This window comes from Salvelinus namaycush, chromosome 39 (assembly GCF_016432855.1).
Source record: "Salvelinus namaycush isolate Seneca chromosome 39, SaNama_1.0, whole genome shotgun sequence".
Taxonomy (NCBI): Eukaryota; Metazoa; Chordata; class Actinopteri; order Salmoniformes; family Salmonidae; genus Salvelinus; species Salvelinus namaycush.
Genome location: NC_052345.1, coordinates 1,256,466 through 1,273,398, shown reverse-complemented (window position 1 = coordinate 1,273,398; position 16,933 = coordinate 1,256,466). Strand labels below are relative to the sequence as shown.

Below are 16,933 nucleotides of genomic sequence, written 5' to 3'. Positions count from 1 at the left end.
ATTGTAGAAAAAGACCAGACATTTTCAACATGCATAAAATCAAACACTTTATTATATTTGTTCTTACTTTCCATATGTATCCCAAAAATACAGTTACACAAATTCCATACAGTAAGAACATTTAAGACTGCTTTTGTAATGAAGTGAACATATGTAAGGAGAATGCTTTGTTGTTTTCAGTTTCTCTCTCTGTCTCTCTGTCTCTCTCGGTCTTTCTCTCTGTCGCTCTCTGTCTGTCTCTCTCAGTTCAATTCAATTCAATATTGTCAACGGGACAACAGTAACAACAATAACCAAGGGTGAAAATAACCATACATTCAACAATAACAATAAGCATACAGTAGAGGACATGTGCAGGTTGATTGGTCTGTCAGACACTGTCCCTCATCTTATGGCAGGCAGCAATGTAGTGCGCTGCCAACCCACAGCTCTCTGCGTCCTCCCCCAACAGCCTATCCTCATCAGAGAGGTCTTGAAACCTTGAATAAGGGTTCTCTCTCTGTCTCTCTCTCCTCTCCTCAGTGCCTAGTGAAATTCTTTACACCCATTGGACATGTTGATACCTTCAATTCAAATCTAAAAAGTGAAGAAAATAAAATCATACAGATCTACATGAACGACTAACATTTTCCAAGTGTCATGAATATTATAGACATTTTCTTTCCTTGCTGACCAGACACACACACACGCACGCACGCACGCAGGCAGGCAGGCAGGCAGGCAGGCAGGCAGGCAGGCAGGCAGGCAGGCAGGCAGGCAGGCAGGCAGGCAGGCAGGCAGGCAGGCAGGCAGGCAGGCACGCACGCACGCACGCACGCACGCACGCACACACACACACACACACACACAATGTCAGTCTGTGGTGACTGGAGTGGTCCTGATGTCCTCAGTGAACTGATAGGCGTCCATTTCAGACGCCTGAGTCATTAATGGATTAATAGAGCAGATCTAACCTGTGTCACTAGGCCAACAAAAAATGATTGTTGAAAAAAAAAAAAAAAACAGAGAAAAAACAAAAATACAACAAAAAAAACAAAAAAACAAAAAAAAAAAAAAAAAAAAAAAAAAAAAAAAAAAAAAACAATAAAATAAAAAAAAAAAAAAAAAAAAAAACACAACAAGGAAAAAAAAAAAAAAGGAGGAATGTAAGTATATGTTAAAGGGAAAGGGGGTAACTAAGTATATGTTAAAGGGAAAGGGGGTAACTAAGTATATGTTAAAGGGAAAGGGGGTAACTAAGTATATGTTAAAGAGAAAGGGGGTAACTAAGTATATGTTAAAGAGAAAGGGGGTAACTAAGTATATGTTAAAGAGAACGGGGGTAATTAAGTATATGTTAAAGGGAAAGGGGTAACTAAGTATATGTTAAAGGGAAATGGGGTAACTAAGTATATGTTAAAGAGAAAGGGGGTAACTAAGTATATGTTAAAGAGAAAGGGGGTAACTAAGTATATGTTAAAGAGAACGGGGGTAATTAAGTATATGTTAAAGAGAAAGGGGGTAACTAAGTATATGTTAAAGGGAAAGGGGGTAACTAAGTATATGTTAAAGGGAAAGGGGGTAATTAAGTATATGTTAAAGAGAAAGGGGGTAACTAAGTATATGTTAAAGGGAAAGGGGTAACTAAGTATATGTTAAAGGGAAAGGGGGTAACTAAGTATTTGTTAAAGGGAAAGGGGGGTAACTAAGTATATGTTAAAGGGAAAGGGGGTAACTAAGTATATGTTAAGGAAGGGGGTAACTAAGTATATGTTAAGGGAAAGGGGGTAACTAAGTATATGTTAAAGGGAAAGGGGGTAACTAAGTATATGTTAAAGGGAAAGGGGGTAACTAAGTATATGTTAAAGGGAAAGGGGGTGATTAAGTATATGTTAAAGGGAAAGGGGGTAACTAAGTATATGTTAAAGAGAAAGGGGGTAATTAAGTATATGTTAAAGGGAAAGGGGGTAACTAAGTATATGTTAAAGGGAAAGGGGGTAACTAAGTATATGTTAAAGGGAAAGGGGGTAACTAAGTATATGTTAAAGGGAAAGGGGGTAGCTAAGTATATGTTAAAGAGAACGGGGGTAACTAAGTATATGTTAAAGAGAAAGGGGGTAACTAAGTATATGTTAAAGAGAAGGGGGTAACTAAGTATATGTTAAAGGGAAAGGGGGTAACTAAGTATATGTTAAAGGGAAAGGGGGTAACTAAGTATATGTTAAAGGGAAAGGGGGTAACTAAGTATATGTTAAAGAGAAAGGGGGTAACTAAGTATATGTTAAAGGGAAAGGGGGTAACTAAGTATATGTTAAAGGGAAAGGGGGTAATTAAGTATATATTAAAGGGAAAGGGGGTAACTAAGTATATGTTAAAGGGGCAATCTGCAGTTGCTACATCCATTTGTGGACGTATAAGTGAATGATATGTCCATATTGACTCTTGAAGAATATAAGGTGTTAGTGCTTCCTGAGCTTGGTTCAACTGTCACACCGCATCAGAACCCAAAATAGAAGCTTGTTTTACTTTTGTTGTTGTTGTAAACAATGTAAATGTAAACAAACACTATATGGCCTCATAACATGGTTAAAACGATCATGTTGATATCATGGATGGTCAGTCCTTGCATCCATAGCTCTGCCTATGAATTTGAGAGGGATTACATTTCTCCAGGCCCAGCCCTCAGCTTTTTACTCAAACAGGAGTCAGTAGAGAGCTTTATTATTGTTTCAACTGCTGATTGCCTCTTTAAAGTAATATAGTCTTATCTTCTATGTTATATGCTAAAACGTATATATTATATGCAGTTAATAACTAAAGAATCCTGTCTGACTCTATTATATGCAGTTCCTAACTAAAGAATCCTGTCTGATTCTGTTATATGCAGTTACTAACTAAATAATCCTGTCTGATCCTGTTATATGCAGTTCCTAACTAAAGAATCCTGTCTGATTCTGTTATATGCAGTTACTAACTAAATAATCATGTCTGATCCTATTATATGCAGTTCCTAACTAAAGAATCCTGTCTGATTCTGTTATATGCAGTTCCTAACTAAAGAATCCTGTCTGATTCTGTTATATGCAGTTCATAACTAAAGAATCCTGTCTGATCCTATTATATGCAGTTCATAACTAAAGAATCCTGTCTGATTCTGTTATATGCAGTTACTAACTAAATAATCCTGTCTGATCCTGTTATATGCAGTTCATAACTAAAGAATCCTGTCTGATCCTGGCTGTGACTCCAGCTAACCAGGATCTAGCCAACTCTGATGCTCTCAAGATATCTAAGGAGGTCGACCCTCAAGGTAGGGAGGGGGGGGGCAGAGTGTGTGTAGAGGGGTTACGTTTGTGTGTGTGTGTGTGTGTGTGTGTGTGTGTGTTTCAGGCAAACCTGTCATGATATGTGTTCTAACAGGCCCACAATGTGGTTACTAAAATCCGATTTGGAAACATTTGGCTGTTTTCGCTGCATAAAAGTGGTCGAACTCTTACCTGATCTATTCATGTAATGGGATGGAGAGGTGTTTGAGAGAGAGTGGAATGTTGCCACGGAGACGACCTGTGTTGACCTATGTGTTTCCAGGGTTACGTACCATCGGAGTGATCACCAAGCTGGACCTGATGGACGAGGGGACGGACGCACGGGACATTCTAGAGAATAAACTACTGCCGCTACGCAGGGGTGACTGACACACGCACGCACGCACGCACGCACGCACGCACGCACGCACGCACGCACGCACACACACACACACACACACACCCCTGTTATAACGTGCTCCCTCCAGGTTATAACAGGGTAATAACCACGTCTCCTCCTCTCCAGGTTACATTGGGGTGGTGAATCGTAGTCAGAAGGATATTGACGGCAGGAAGGATATTAAAGCAGCTCTGGGTGCAGAGAGGAAGTTCTTCCTGTCTCATCCAGGATACCGACACATAGCTGACCGCATGGGAACACCACATCTACAGAAAACACTGAACCAGGTTAGATATGTAGACCCTATATCTACTGTCTCTCTGTCTCTCTTAGTGCTGAGTGATTGGTGCTTTTTTCAGGTTGGTTCGGTTTCAGTTTGAGTGTATTTTTTTAAATTTATCACAGGTTTAAAAAAAAAAGGGGGAAAAAGGGTTTTAATGGAAATTCCAAAACCAAAAATAGTGAACAGAGCGTTGGGCTCACAAAAAAACGAAACTATAAATGGAATTCATGTAATTGAACCGACCTCGGTCAATTAGTGGTTTACTTCCTGCTCAGGCGTTCCGCCAGCGGAACTCCTCCCACATTCCACTGAAAAGGCAGAGCGCGAAATTCAAAATATATTTTTTAGAAATATTTAACTTTCACACATTAACAAGTCCAATACAGCAAATGAAAGGTACACATCTTGTGAATCCAGCCAACATGTCCGATTTTTAAAATGTTTTACAGCGAAAACAGCACATATATTTATGTTAGCTCACCACCAAATACAAAAAAGGACAGACATTTTTCACAGCACAGGTAGCATGCACAAAGCCAACCTAACTAACCAAGAACCAACCAAACTAACCAACAAACAACTTCATCAGATGACAGTCTTATAACATGTTATTCAATAAATCTATGTTTTGTAAGAAAAATGTGCATATTTCAGGTATAAATCATAGTTTACATTGCAGCTACAATCAGAAATTGCACCGAAAGCAGCCAGAATAATTACAGACACCAACGTCAAATACCTAAATACTCATCATAAAACATTTCTGAAAAATACATAGTGTACAGCAAATGAAAGACAAGCATCTTGTGAATCCAGCCAATATTTCAGATTTTTAAAGTGTTTTACAGCGGAAACACAATATAGCGTTATATTAGCTTAGCACAATAGCCAGAAACACATGCCATTTCCCAGCAGTAAAAGTTAGCGATCGTGACACACCAGCAAAAGATATATAATTTTTGACTAACCTTGATAAGGTTCATCAGATGACAGTCCTATAACATCAGGTTATACATACACTTATGTTTTGTTCGAAAATGTGCATATTTAGAGCTGAAATCAGTGGTTATACATTGTGCTAACGTAGCTACTTTTTCCCACAACGTCCAGATTTTTTTCTGACACACATATTCTGACCAAATAGCTATTCATAAACATAACTAAAAAATACATGTTGTATAGGAAATGATAGATACACTAGTTCTTAATGCAATCGCCGTGTTAGAATTCTAAAAATAACTTCATTACCACATAAGGCTTACGTTATGTCGACCGAGTGCCCAAAACCTGGGCGCAAAACTAATAGTACACAGTTCGACAGATATATGAAATAACATCATAAAATGGGTCCTACTTTTGCTGATCTTCCATTAGAATGTTGTACAAGGTGTCCTTTGTCAAGTACAATCGTTGTTTGGATTTAGAACGTCCATTTTCCCTCTTGAATTAGCAAGCGCACTAGCCAAGTGGCGCGAAGCTCTCCTTTCTGAACAAAGGCACACAACGCAACACGCCTAACGTCCCGAATAAATTTCAAAAATCTAATAAAACTATATTGAAAAAACATACCTTACGATGATATTGTCACATGTATCAAATAAAATCAAAGCCGGAGATATTAGTCGCCTATAACGAAAGCTATTCAGAAGGCAAATCCAGGTCCAACATCGCGCCTTCCTGAAAACAGGAAATGGGTGACACGTCATTCCAAGAGGACGTATTCCATCTCAGACCAAGATAAACACTCAATTTCTTCTCTCACTGCATCTTGACATCCAGGGGAAGGTGTATGACGTGCATGTATACTAATAGGTATCATGCCCATTTATAGGCAGGACCCAGAAGAGAGCATCGATTTCAGATTTTCCACTTCCTGGTCAGGAAGTTTGTGCCAAATGAGTTCTGTTTTACTCACAGATATAATTCAAACGGTTTTAGAAACTAGAGAGTGTTTTCTATCCAATAGTAATAATAATATGCATATTGTACGAGCAAGAACTGAGTACGAGGCCGTTTAAATTGGGCACGTTTTTCCCCCAAAGTGAAAACAGCGCCCTCTGTCCTCATCAGGTTAAAGGAACATTTCAACGTTCCTCATCTCCAGCACCACCCCAACATCAACATGTGATGTATCTCTGTGCATCCCTGTCTGTCTCTATCTCTCTCTCTCTCTCTCTCTCTGTGTGTATCTCTGTCTGTCTCTCTCTCTGTTTCTATCTCTCTCTCTCTCTGTGTATCTCTGTCTGTCTCTCTCTCTGTTTCTATCTCTCTCTCTCTCTCTGTGTCTCTCTGTCTGTCTCTCTCTCTCTCTCTCTCTGTGTCTCTCTGTCTGTCTCTATCTCTCTCTCTGTCTGTCTCTCTCTCTGTTTCTATCTCTCTCTCTCTGTGTGTCTCTCTCTCTGTTTCTCTCTCTCTCTCTGTCTGTCTCTCTCTCTCTCTCTGTGTGTATCTCTGTCTGTCTCTCTCTCTGTTTCTATCTCTCTCTCTCTCTGTGTATCTCTGTCTGTCTCTCTCTCTGTTTCTATCTCTCTCTCTCTGTTTCTATCTCTCTCTCTCTCTGTTTCTATCTCTCTCTCTCTCTGTGTATCTCTGTCTGTCTCTCTCTCTGTTTCTATCTCTCTCTCTCTCTGTGTCTCTCTGTCTGTCTCTCTCTGTTTCTATCTCTCTCTCTCTCTCTGTGTGTCCCTCTGTCTCTCTCTCTCTCTGTTTATCTCTCTCTCTCTCTCTCTCTCTGTTTCTATCTCTCTCTCTCTCTCTCTCTCTGTATCTCTGTCTGTTTCTATCTCTCTCTCTTTCTCGCTGTAAATTCAATTCAATTTCAATTTAAGGGCTTCATTGGCATGGGAAACATATGTTAACATTGCCAAAGCAAGTGAACAATATAATAAACAAAAGTGAAATAAACAATAAAAATGAATAGTAAACATTACACACACAAAATTACTAAATAATAAAGACATTACAAATGTCATATTATGTGCAAATAGTTAATTAAAGTACAAAAGGGAAAATAAACATAAATATGGGTTGTATTTACAATCTCTCTCTCCATCTCTCATCTGTCACGTTCTGACCCTTGTTTTGTATTTATTTAGTATGGTCAGGGCGTGAGTTGGGGTGGGCTGTCTATGTGTGTTTTTCTATGTTGGGGTTTTGAGTTCGGCCTGGTATGGTTCTCAATCAGAGGCAGCTGTCAATCGTTGTCCCTGATTGAGAATCATACTTAGGTAGCCTGGGTTTCACTGTTGGGTTGTGGGTGTTTGTCTTCCGTGTCGGTGTTTGTCGCCACACGGTACTGTTTCGTTTGTTCACATCGTTTATTGTTTTTGTTCCAGTGTTCAGTTTTGTGTATTAAAAAGACATGAACACTTAGCACGCTGCACCTTGGTCCGATCCTTCTTCCACCACAGACGATCGTTACATCATCCATCTTTTTGTCACCACATACCCATTTCAACTCTTACCCCTCCTCCCCCTCTAGCAACTGACCAACCACATCCGGGACACGTTGCCAGGGTTACGTAGTAAGCTCCAGAGCCAGCTTCTATCTCTGGAGAAAGAGGTGGAGGAATACAAGAACTTCAAACCAGACGACCCGACACGCAAGACCAAGGCCCTACTGCAGTCAGTATATAAACACACACACACACACACATATATATATATACAAGACCAAGGCCCTACTGCAGTCAGTATATAAACACACACACACACATATATACTGTATCTGACTGTCAGTACTTTTGTAATATGACTGTGTGTGTGTGTGTGTGTGTGTGTGTGTGTGTGTGTGTGTGTGTGTGTGTGTGTGTGTGTGTGTGTGTAGGATGGTTCAGCAGTTTGGTGTAGACTTTGAGAAGCGTATTGAGGGATCAGGTGATCAGGTGGACACTGTGGAGCTCTCTGGAGGAGCTAGAATCAACAGGATCTTCCACGAGAGATTCCCCTTCGAACTGGTCAAGGTAAACACACACACACACACACACACACACACACACACACACACACACACACACACACACACACACACACACACACACACACACACACACACACACACACACACACATTGTTTTACTATCCTTGCGGGGACCCAAAAATGTATTCCCAATCAAAATCCCTAACCGTAACCCTAACCCTAAGCTTAAAATAGTATTTTTCCTTGTGAGGACCGGCGAAATGTCCCCACTTCTCAGAATGTTCCTTGTTTTACTATCTATGTGAGGATGTCTGGTACCTAGTAAAACACACACACACACTGATTTCCCGTCTGTGTGTGGTGTTCAGATGGAGTTTGATGAGAAGGAGTTGAGGAGAGAGATCAGTTATGCCATCAAGAACATCCACGGAGTGAGGCAAGTACTCCCTCTCTGTTAATCTGTCTCTCTATCTACCTGTCTGTCTCCCTCTCCCTGTCTGTCTCTCTATCTACCTGTCTGTCGCCCTCTCCCTGTCTGTCTCTCTATCTACCTGTCTGTCTCCCTCTCTGTTTATCTGTCTCTCTATCTACCTGTCTGTCTCCCTCTCCCTGTCTGTCTCTCTATCTACCCGTCTGTCTGACTGTCTGATTGTAAACGATTATTTCTTGACATTAGAAGCTCAGCGATGTGCGATGTAGCAGCAGGATACACACAACCGTCTGTTCCATAATGCAATTAGCGGTAACACACCGTTGTCAAAAACAAACCTCACATGTGAGCGGTTTCATGTGAACGAAGATTAAAATATCTGTTAGAAATGTAGAAAGAGGGGATATGTAATATACACCAACTAGCATGGGTTGTTATTATAACCAGGGTTGTTAATATAACCAGGGTTGTTAATATAACCAGGGTTGTTATTATGACCAGGGTTGTTAATATAACCAGGGTTGTTATTATAACCAGGGTTGTTAATATAACCAGGGTTGTTAATATAACCAGGGTTGTTATTATGACCAGGGTTGTTAATATAACCAGGGTTGTTAATATAACCAGGGTTGTTAATATGACCAGGGTTGTTAATATAACCAGGGTTGTTATTATGACCAGGGTTGTTAATATAACCAGGGTTGTTAATATAACCAGGGTTGTTAATATAACCAGGGTTGTTAATATAACCAGGGTTGTTAATATGACCAGGGTTGTTATTATGACCAGGGTTGTTAATATGACCAGGGTTGTTAATATGACCAGGGTTGTTAATATAACCAGGGTTGTTATTATGACCAGGGTTGTTCATATGACCAGGGTTGTTCATATAACCAGGGTTGTTCATATAACCAGGGTTGTTAATATGACCAGGGTCCTTCATATGACCAGGGTTGTTATTATGACCAGGGTTGTTAATATAACCAGGGTTGTTAATATAACCAGGGTTGTTAATATAACCAGGGTTGTTCATATGACCAGGGTTGTTATTATAACCAGGGTTGTTAATATAACCAGGGTTGTTAATATGACCAGGGTTGTTAATATAACCAGGGTTGTTAATATAACCAGGGTTGTTCATATAACCAGGGTTGTTCATATAACCAGGGTTGTTCATATGACCAGGGTTGTTCATATGACCAGGGTTGTTATTATGACCAGGGTTGTTAATATAACTAGGGTTGTTCATATAACCCGGGTTGTTAATATGACCAGGGTTGTTAATATAACCAGGGTTGTTAATATAACCAGGGTTGTTATTATGACCAGGGATGTTAATATGACCAGGGTTGTTAATATGACCGTTGTTAATATGACCAGGGTTGTTAATATAACCAGGGTTGTTAATATAACCAGGGTTGTTAATATAACCAGGGTTGTTAATATGACCAGGGTTGTTAATATAACCAGAGTTGTTAATATGACCAGGGTTGTTAATATGACCGTTGTTAATATGACCAGGGTTGTTAATATAACCAGAGTTGTTAATATGACCAGGGTTGTTAATATAACCAGGGTTGTGTCTTTGGCTACTGGATAATGAAATAAAGTTTATATAAAAGAATTGCCTCCATGGATATGCTCTGATTTGGGCTACTTTGAAGCAAGGTAAGACATGCCTCATTATACCTAGTAAAACGTTCAGGTTTCAAACAATTAAGTAGATGTTTTCAAAATGTATACTGCTTCTAGCTCTTTGAATAGTGGTGTGTGGCGCGCTGATGGAGCCGGCCTTTCGTTGCCTGTGTATTTGCTGTTTGAGATGTCGTAGCAGCAGCTCTCGCGCTGTCTGGTAGATTTTCGGCTCAAAGACTCTGTATCTGTGTGCTGTACGCGTGTGATAAATAAGATACGTAACGGATATACTGTATACGAGCCAATTTAATTCCACTAAATTATGAACATTTTGATCGACTGGTATTTCCATCAATGAAGAGGCTAAAAAAAACATTATTCTTCTCCCAAACAATTGGCCTGCGGCAATTTTATTTATCGGCTTTTCAAAAAAATGTATTGGCCAAAAGCCGGCTATTACCGGCTAACGGAAACCTTTGTCTGTCTGTTTCTACCCACATGTCTGTCTGTCTATCTACCTGTCTGTCTCCACCAACATGTCTATGTCTGTCTGTCTCCAACTACATGTCTGTCTGTCCGTCTCCACCTACATGTCTGTTTGTCTGTCCATCTGCCTCTACCTACATGTGTGTTTGTCTGTCCATCTGCCTCTACCTACATGTGTGTTTGTCTGTCCATCTGCCTCTACCTACATGTCTGTGTGTCTGTCCATCTGCCTCTACCTACATGTCTGTGTGTCTGTCCATCTGCCTCTACCTACATGTCTGTTTGTCTGTCCATCTGCCTCTACCTACATGTCTGTTTGTCTGTCCATCTGCCTCTACCTACATGTCTGTTTGTCTGTCCATCTGCCTCTACCTACATGTCTGTCCATCTGCCTCTACCTACATGTCTGTTTGTCTGTCCGTCTGCCTCCACCTACATGTCTGTGTGTCTGTCCATCTGCCTCTACCTACATGTCTGTGTGTCTGTCCATCTGCCTCTACCTACATGTCTGTGTGTCTGTCCCTCTGCCTCTACCTACATGTCTGTGTGTCTGTCCCTCTGCCTCTACCTACATGTCTGTGTGTCTGTCCATCTGCCTCTACCTACATGTCTGTGTGTCTGTCCATCTGCCTCTACCTACATGTCTGTGTGTCTGTCCATCTGCCTCTACCTACATGTCTGTGTGTCTGTCCATCTGCCTCTACCTACATGTCTGTGTGTCTGTCCATCTGCCTCTACCTACATGTCTGTGTGTCTGTCTGTCTGTCTGTCTGTCTGTCTGTCTGTCTGTCTGTCTGTCTGTCTGTCTGTCTGTCTGTCTGTTTGTTTGTCTGTCCATCTGCCTCTACCTACATGTCTGTGTGTCTGTCCGTCTGCCTCTACCTACATGTGTGTTTGTCTGTCCATCTGCCTCTACCTACATGTGTGTTTGTCTGTCCATCTGCCTCTACCTACATGTCTGTGTGTCTGTCCATCTGCCTCTACCTACATGTCTGTGTGTCTGTCCATCTGCCTCTACCTACATGTCTGTTTGTCTGTCCATCTGCCTCTACCTACATGTCTGTTTGTCTGTCCATCTGCCTCTACCTACATGTCTGTTTGTCTGTCCATCTGCCTCTACCTACATGTCTGTCCATCTGCCTCTACCTACATGTCTGTTTGTCTGTCCGTCTGCCTCCACCTACATGTCTGTGTGTCTGTCCATCTGCCTCTACCTACATGTCTGTGTGTCTGTCCATCTGCCTCTACCTACATGTCTGTGTGTCTGTCCCTCTGCCTCTACCTACATGTCTGTGTGTCTGTCCCTCTGCCTCTACCTACATGTCTGTGTGTCTGTCCATCTGCCTCTACCTACATGTCTGTGTGTCTGTCCATCTGCCTCTACCTACATGTCTGTGTGTCTGTCCATCTGCCTCTACCTACATGTCTGTGTGTCTGTCCATCTGCCTCTACCTACATGTCTGTGTGTCTGTCCATCTGCCTCTACCTACATGTCTGTCTGTCTGTCTGTCTGTCTGTCTGTCTGTCTGTCTGTCTGTCTGTCTGTCTGTCTGTCTGTTTGTTTGTCTGTCCATCTGCCTCTACCTACATGTCTGTGTGTCTGTCCGTCTGCCTCTACCTACATGTCTGTGTGTCTGTCCATCTGCCTCTACCTACATGTCTGTGTGTCTGTCCCTCTGCCTCTACCTACATGTCTGTGTGTCTGTCCCTCTGCCTCTACCTACATGTCTGTGTGTCTGTCCATCTGCCTCTACCTACATGTCTGTGTGTCTGTCCATCTGCCTCTACCTACATGTCTGTGTGTCTGTCCATCTGCCTCTACCTACATGTCTGTGTGTCTGTCCATCTGCCTCTACCTACATGTCTGTGTGTCTGTCCATCTGCCTCTACCTACATGTCTGTCTGTCTGTCTGTCTGTCTGTCTGTCTGTCTGTCTGTCTGTCTGTCTGTCTGTCTGTCTGTTTGTTTGTCTGTCCATCTGCCTCTACCTACATGTCTGTGTGTCTGTCCGTCTGCCTCTACCTACATGTGTGTGTGTGTGTCTGTGTGCCCCTCCAGAACAGGCCTGTTCACCCCTGACCTAGCCTTTGAGGCCATAGTGAAAAAGCAGATCATTAAGCTGAAAGAGCCCTGTCTGAAATGTATGGACCTGGTGATCCAGGAGCTCATCAACACCGTGCGCCAGTGCACCAATAAGGTACCTCGCTGCATGGAGCCTGTAACGCCCTGTCATGTTACTCCAGGCCACATGGGGGCGCTACGGAGCTAGCCTTTAATGCTACCATGCTAACCTAGGCCCCAGGGTAGTGCACTGCATGGAGCCTGTGATGCCTGTCATGCTAGTTCAGCCCACATGGGGGCGCTATGGAGCTAGCCTTTAATGCTACCATGCTGACCTAGGCCCCAGGGTAGTGCACTGCATGGTACTGTACTGTGTGGGGTGAAGTTGACCCTAAAAGCTGATCTGGGATCAGTTTAGCATTTTTCCCACTAATGGTTAACGATTAGGTTAGGTTAGAATTAGGGGAAGGGAAGCTGATCCTAGATCTGTACCTAGGGGACTTCACACCAGGGAGCATGGAGCCTGTAATGCCTGACATGCTATGCTACTCCTGGCCACAGGGGGGCGATGTGGAGCTTCTAGTGTTTTCAGGGTGTTGTGCTGTTAGATTTGTGAGAGTGTTTATGTTCTTCCTCATGTCTCTGGTTTCCCCTGAAGACAAACTGCAGATTGACACACACGTGCGGACACACACACACACACACACACACACACACACACACACACACACACACACACACACACACACACACACACACACACACACCTTGTGACTTAGTGGATGTCTTAGTTTAGTAACAGATGCCAGTATGAACTAACTGACTAAACAAAATGCCTTTTATCTCTCTCTCTCTCTTTCTCTCTCTGTGTTCTTCTCCCTCCATCTCTCTCTTTCTCTCTCTGTGTTCTTCTCCCTCCATCTCTCTCTTTCTCTATCTGTGTTCTTCTCCCTCCATCTCTCTCTTTCATGTTATTTGTCTCTTTCACTGCTTCCCTACCTCTCTCCCTCTTAATCTGTTTCTATCACTACCGGACTTCCCTGACTCCTCCCCAACATGACCCCACTCACGGACACCTCCCCACGTCAATGACTCCTCCCACTCCCTGGCTCCTCCTTCTCCTGCCCTACCGTGATAAACTACATCTCCCATGATGCTTCAGAACAGGCCTGTTCACCCCTGACCTAGCCTTTGAGGCCATAGTGAAAAAGCAGATCATTAAGCTGAAAGAGCCCTGTCTGAAATGCGTCGACCTCGTCCTGTCCGAGCTCACCTCCCTCGTCAAGAAGTGTACCGAAAAGGTAAAGAGAAGAATCACAGTGGAGGGAAGGACAGAAAGAAGGAGGGAAGGACAGAAAGAAGGAGGGAAGGACAGAAAGAAGGAGGGAAGATGGACAGCGGCTGCGTCCAGATTGTCTCTCCTTACTCCCAAAGAGTGCACTCGTTCACTTCCTTTCAAGGAAATGACTGAAATGACTGTGGAAACTCCCTCTCTAGCCCCATGCCTCCACCAATCTAATGCTTTTAGATTTGAGGGAAGCAGTGAACGAGTGTACACTTTAGGAAGAAGGAGACATTATTGGAACATACCCAATAAATTCATGGATGGAGAGAATGAAGAGAATTGTGTTTCTACCACTTCTCCTGCTAGTCTCACCCCTCCTCCCTCCCTCCCTCCACCCCCTCCACTCTCCCCAATTGATTTAATTTCTCCTCACCCCTCTGGGTAGAATTATTGCTGTCTGTAGTCACTACCCCCACACCTCCCCATACGCACTGGCCGTGTTCCAGGCTGACTACATTGCAGACGTAAACCAGATCGAATCTGGCTATTTCATCTGAGAGTAAATAGAGCCGAATATATTGATAAAAGTCACCTTGTCCCAGAGAGATTTACACGGTTATCAGAACGTCACGCCAGGGTAAGCCTACACAAAACACAGCCCTTATTTTAAGTGTTTTTAAAATGTCCTATGGGAAAAATGAATGGTGGAAAGACAATTGGAAGCCTTTCCCTGTTTGACCACTAGGTTTTATGGGTATTATGACACCTCCACTGTAGTCGGCCTGGAACACAACCTCTGCCCCTAAATCCAACAGCACCTCCCTCTGATTCCACACCCGCCCCCTTCCTCACAGTGATTGTTGCATCAACTTCCCTTCACCCCACCCCTCCCTCGTTTACCCAATCAAAACACTCACCTCCCCGTATTGCAGCTTAAAACGTCAGCCCCGAAACCTTTGTCTTTATCGTTCCCCCTATGTAGCTCAGGGGGAAGACATTCTGTGTGACACATCCTTTCCTATGCTTACCCAACCATGTCCAGTCACTCAACCCCTACTTTTGACCAATCAGAACGTTCCTCCTGTGTCTTTAAATCCTCTCTCTGACTCTCCCCTCTGTTCCCTAACTCACCTTGTGCTAACATGCTAAATCACAGGTGTCAAACTCATTCCATGTCTGCAGGCTTTCACTCCTCTCTCAGATTGATCAATTCAGACTGATACCTGTGGGATATTGATGACAGTTTTGTGAGCATGCTGGGATACCTGTGGGATATTGATGACAGTATTGTGAGCATGCTGGCTAAAACCAGATAAAAATCTCCTAAATCAGATAAAACTACCCTCAAACCAGTTTGTGTTAGTTTAAACTGGTTTTCCTTGATTCAAACTGGTTGATGTTAGTTTATACCAGATATACTACCAAGCAGGATCAATGTCCTATCTGCATGACCCCTCTATGTTAACTGTCTGTTCCCTACACATGTCAATCACTAGGGGTGTGTTTGATGGGCAGGATGGATGACCCCTCTATGTTAACTGTCTGTTCCCTACACATGTCAATCACTAGGGGTGTGTTTGATGGGCAGGATGGATGACCCCTCTATGTTAACTGTCTGTCCCCTACACATGTCAATCACTAGGGGTGTGTTTGATGGGCAGGATGGATGACCCCTCTATGTTAACTGTCTGTCCCCTACACATGTCAATCACTAGGGGTGTGTTTGTTTGGCAGGATGGATGACCCCTCTATGTTAACTGTCTGTTCCCTACACATGTCAATCACTAGGGGTGTGTTTGATGGGCAGGATGGATGGTGTGTGTCTGAGTCAGAGAGAGGTGTGTGTGTGTGTGTGTGCATGCATGTGTGTGTGTGTGTGTGTGTGTGTGTGTGTGTGTGTGTGTGTGTGTGTGTGTGTGTGTGTGTGTGTGTGTGTGTGTGTGTGTGTGTGTGTGTGTGTGTGTGTGTGTGTGTGCCGTCAGTACCTGCAGTATTGTGTGTTGGTCCACAGCTTGGCTCCTACCCCAGACTGAGAGAAGAGACAGAGAGAATCGTCACAACCTACGTCAGAGAGAGAGACATCAAAACCAAAGACCAGGTGAGAGAGAGACATCAAAACCAGAGACCAGGTGAGAGAGAGAGAGACATCAAAACCAGAGACCAGGTGAGATAGAGAGATAGAGAGAGACATCAAAACCAGAGACCAGGTGAGAGAGAGACATCAAAACCAGAGACCAGGTGAGAGAGAGACATCAAAACCAGAGACCAGGTGAGAGAGAGACATCAAAACCAGAGACCAGGTGAGAGAGAGACATCAAAACCAGACACCAGGTGAGAGAGAGACATCAAAACCAGACACCAGGTGAGAGAGAGACATCAAAACCAGAGACCAGGTGAGAGAGAGACATCAAAACCAGAGACCAGGTGAGATAGAGACATCAAAACCAGAGACCAGGTGAGATAGAGAGATAGATGGAGAAAGAGAGAGACATCAAAACCAGAGACCAGGTGAGATAGAGACATCAAAACCAAAGACCAGGTGAGATAGACAGACATCAAAACCAAAGACCAGGTGAGAGAGAGACATCAAAACCAGAGACCAGGTGGGAGAGAGACATCAAAACCAGAGACCAGGTGGGAGAGAGACATCAAAACCAGAGTCCAGGTGAGAGAGAGAGGTAGAGAGAGAGAGGTAGAGAGAGAGGTAGAGAGAGGTAGAGAGAGGTAGAGAGGTAGAGAGAGGTAGAGAGGTAGAGAGGTAGAGAGGTAGAGAGAGGTAGAGAGAGGTAGAGAGAGAGAGAGAGAGAGAGAGAGAGAGAGAGAGAGAGAGAGAGAGAGAGAGAGAGAGAGAGAGAGAGAGGCAAGTGGGAGAGAAAGAGACGCTGACATCTAGTCAAATGGCTACCCAGACTATTCACATTGCCCCCCTCCCCTCTCCACACCACTGGCACTCTCTGTTGTCATCTATGCATAGTCACTTTAATTAACTCGACCTACATGTACATACTACCTCAACTAACCGGTGCCCCCGCACATTGACTCTGTACCGGCACCCCCCTGTATATATTGTTGTTTTTTACTGCTCCTCTTTAATTACTTGTTACTTTTTTCTCTTATTCTTATCCGTATTTTTTTAAACTGCACTGTTGG

The 16,933-nt window shown here is 43.1% G+C and overlaps 1 protein-coding gene across 2 annotated transcripts in view; it reads left to right on the top strand.

Moving 5' to 3' along the window:
• The first annotated feature begins 2,996 nt into the window (after nucleotides 1-2,996).
• The window catches only part of LOC120032396 (dynamin-2-like), a 30,035-nt gene continuing 16,098 nt past the window's right edge, over nucleotides 2,997-16,933 (top strand). The window contains exons 1-9 of one of the 2 annotated variants that reach the window (XM_038978472.1): nucleotides 2,997-3,289; nucleotides 3,568-3,666; nucleotides 3,811-3,971; nucleotides 7,449-7,591; nucleotides 7,794-7,929; nucleotides 8,255-8,322; nucleotides 12,496-12,634; nucleotides 15,795-15,857; nucleotides 16,299-16,322. In XM_038978472.1, the coding sequence (XP_038834400.1) occupies nucleotides 3,181-3,289; nucleotides 3,568-3,666; nucleotides 3,811-3,971; nucleotides 7,449-7,591; nucleotides 7,794-7,929; nucleotides 8,255-8,322; nucleotides 12,496-12,634; nucleotides 15,795-15,857; nucleotides 16,299-16,322 (942 nt within the window). In that variant the 5' untranslated portion in view covers nucleotides 2,997-3,180. Of the gene's footprint in view, nucleotides 3,290-3,567; nucleotides 3,667-3,810; nucleotides 3,972-7,448; nucleotides 7,592-7,793; nucleotides 7,930-8,254; nucleotides 8,323-12,495; nucleotides 12,635-15,794; nucleotides 15,882-16,298; nucleotides 16,323-16,933 lie in introns of both variants that reach the window. The other variant, XM_038978474.1, reaches the window with a different exon arrangement.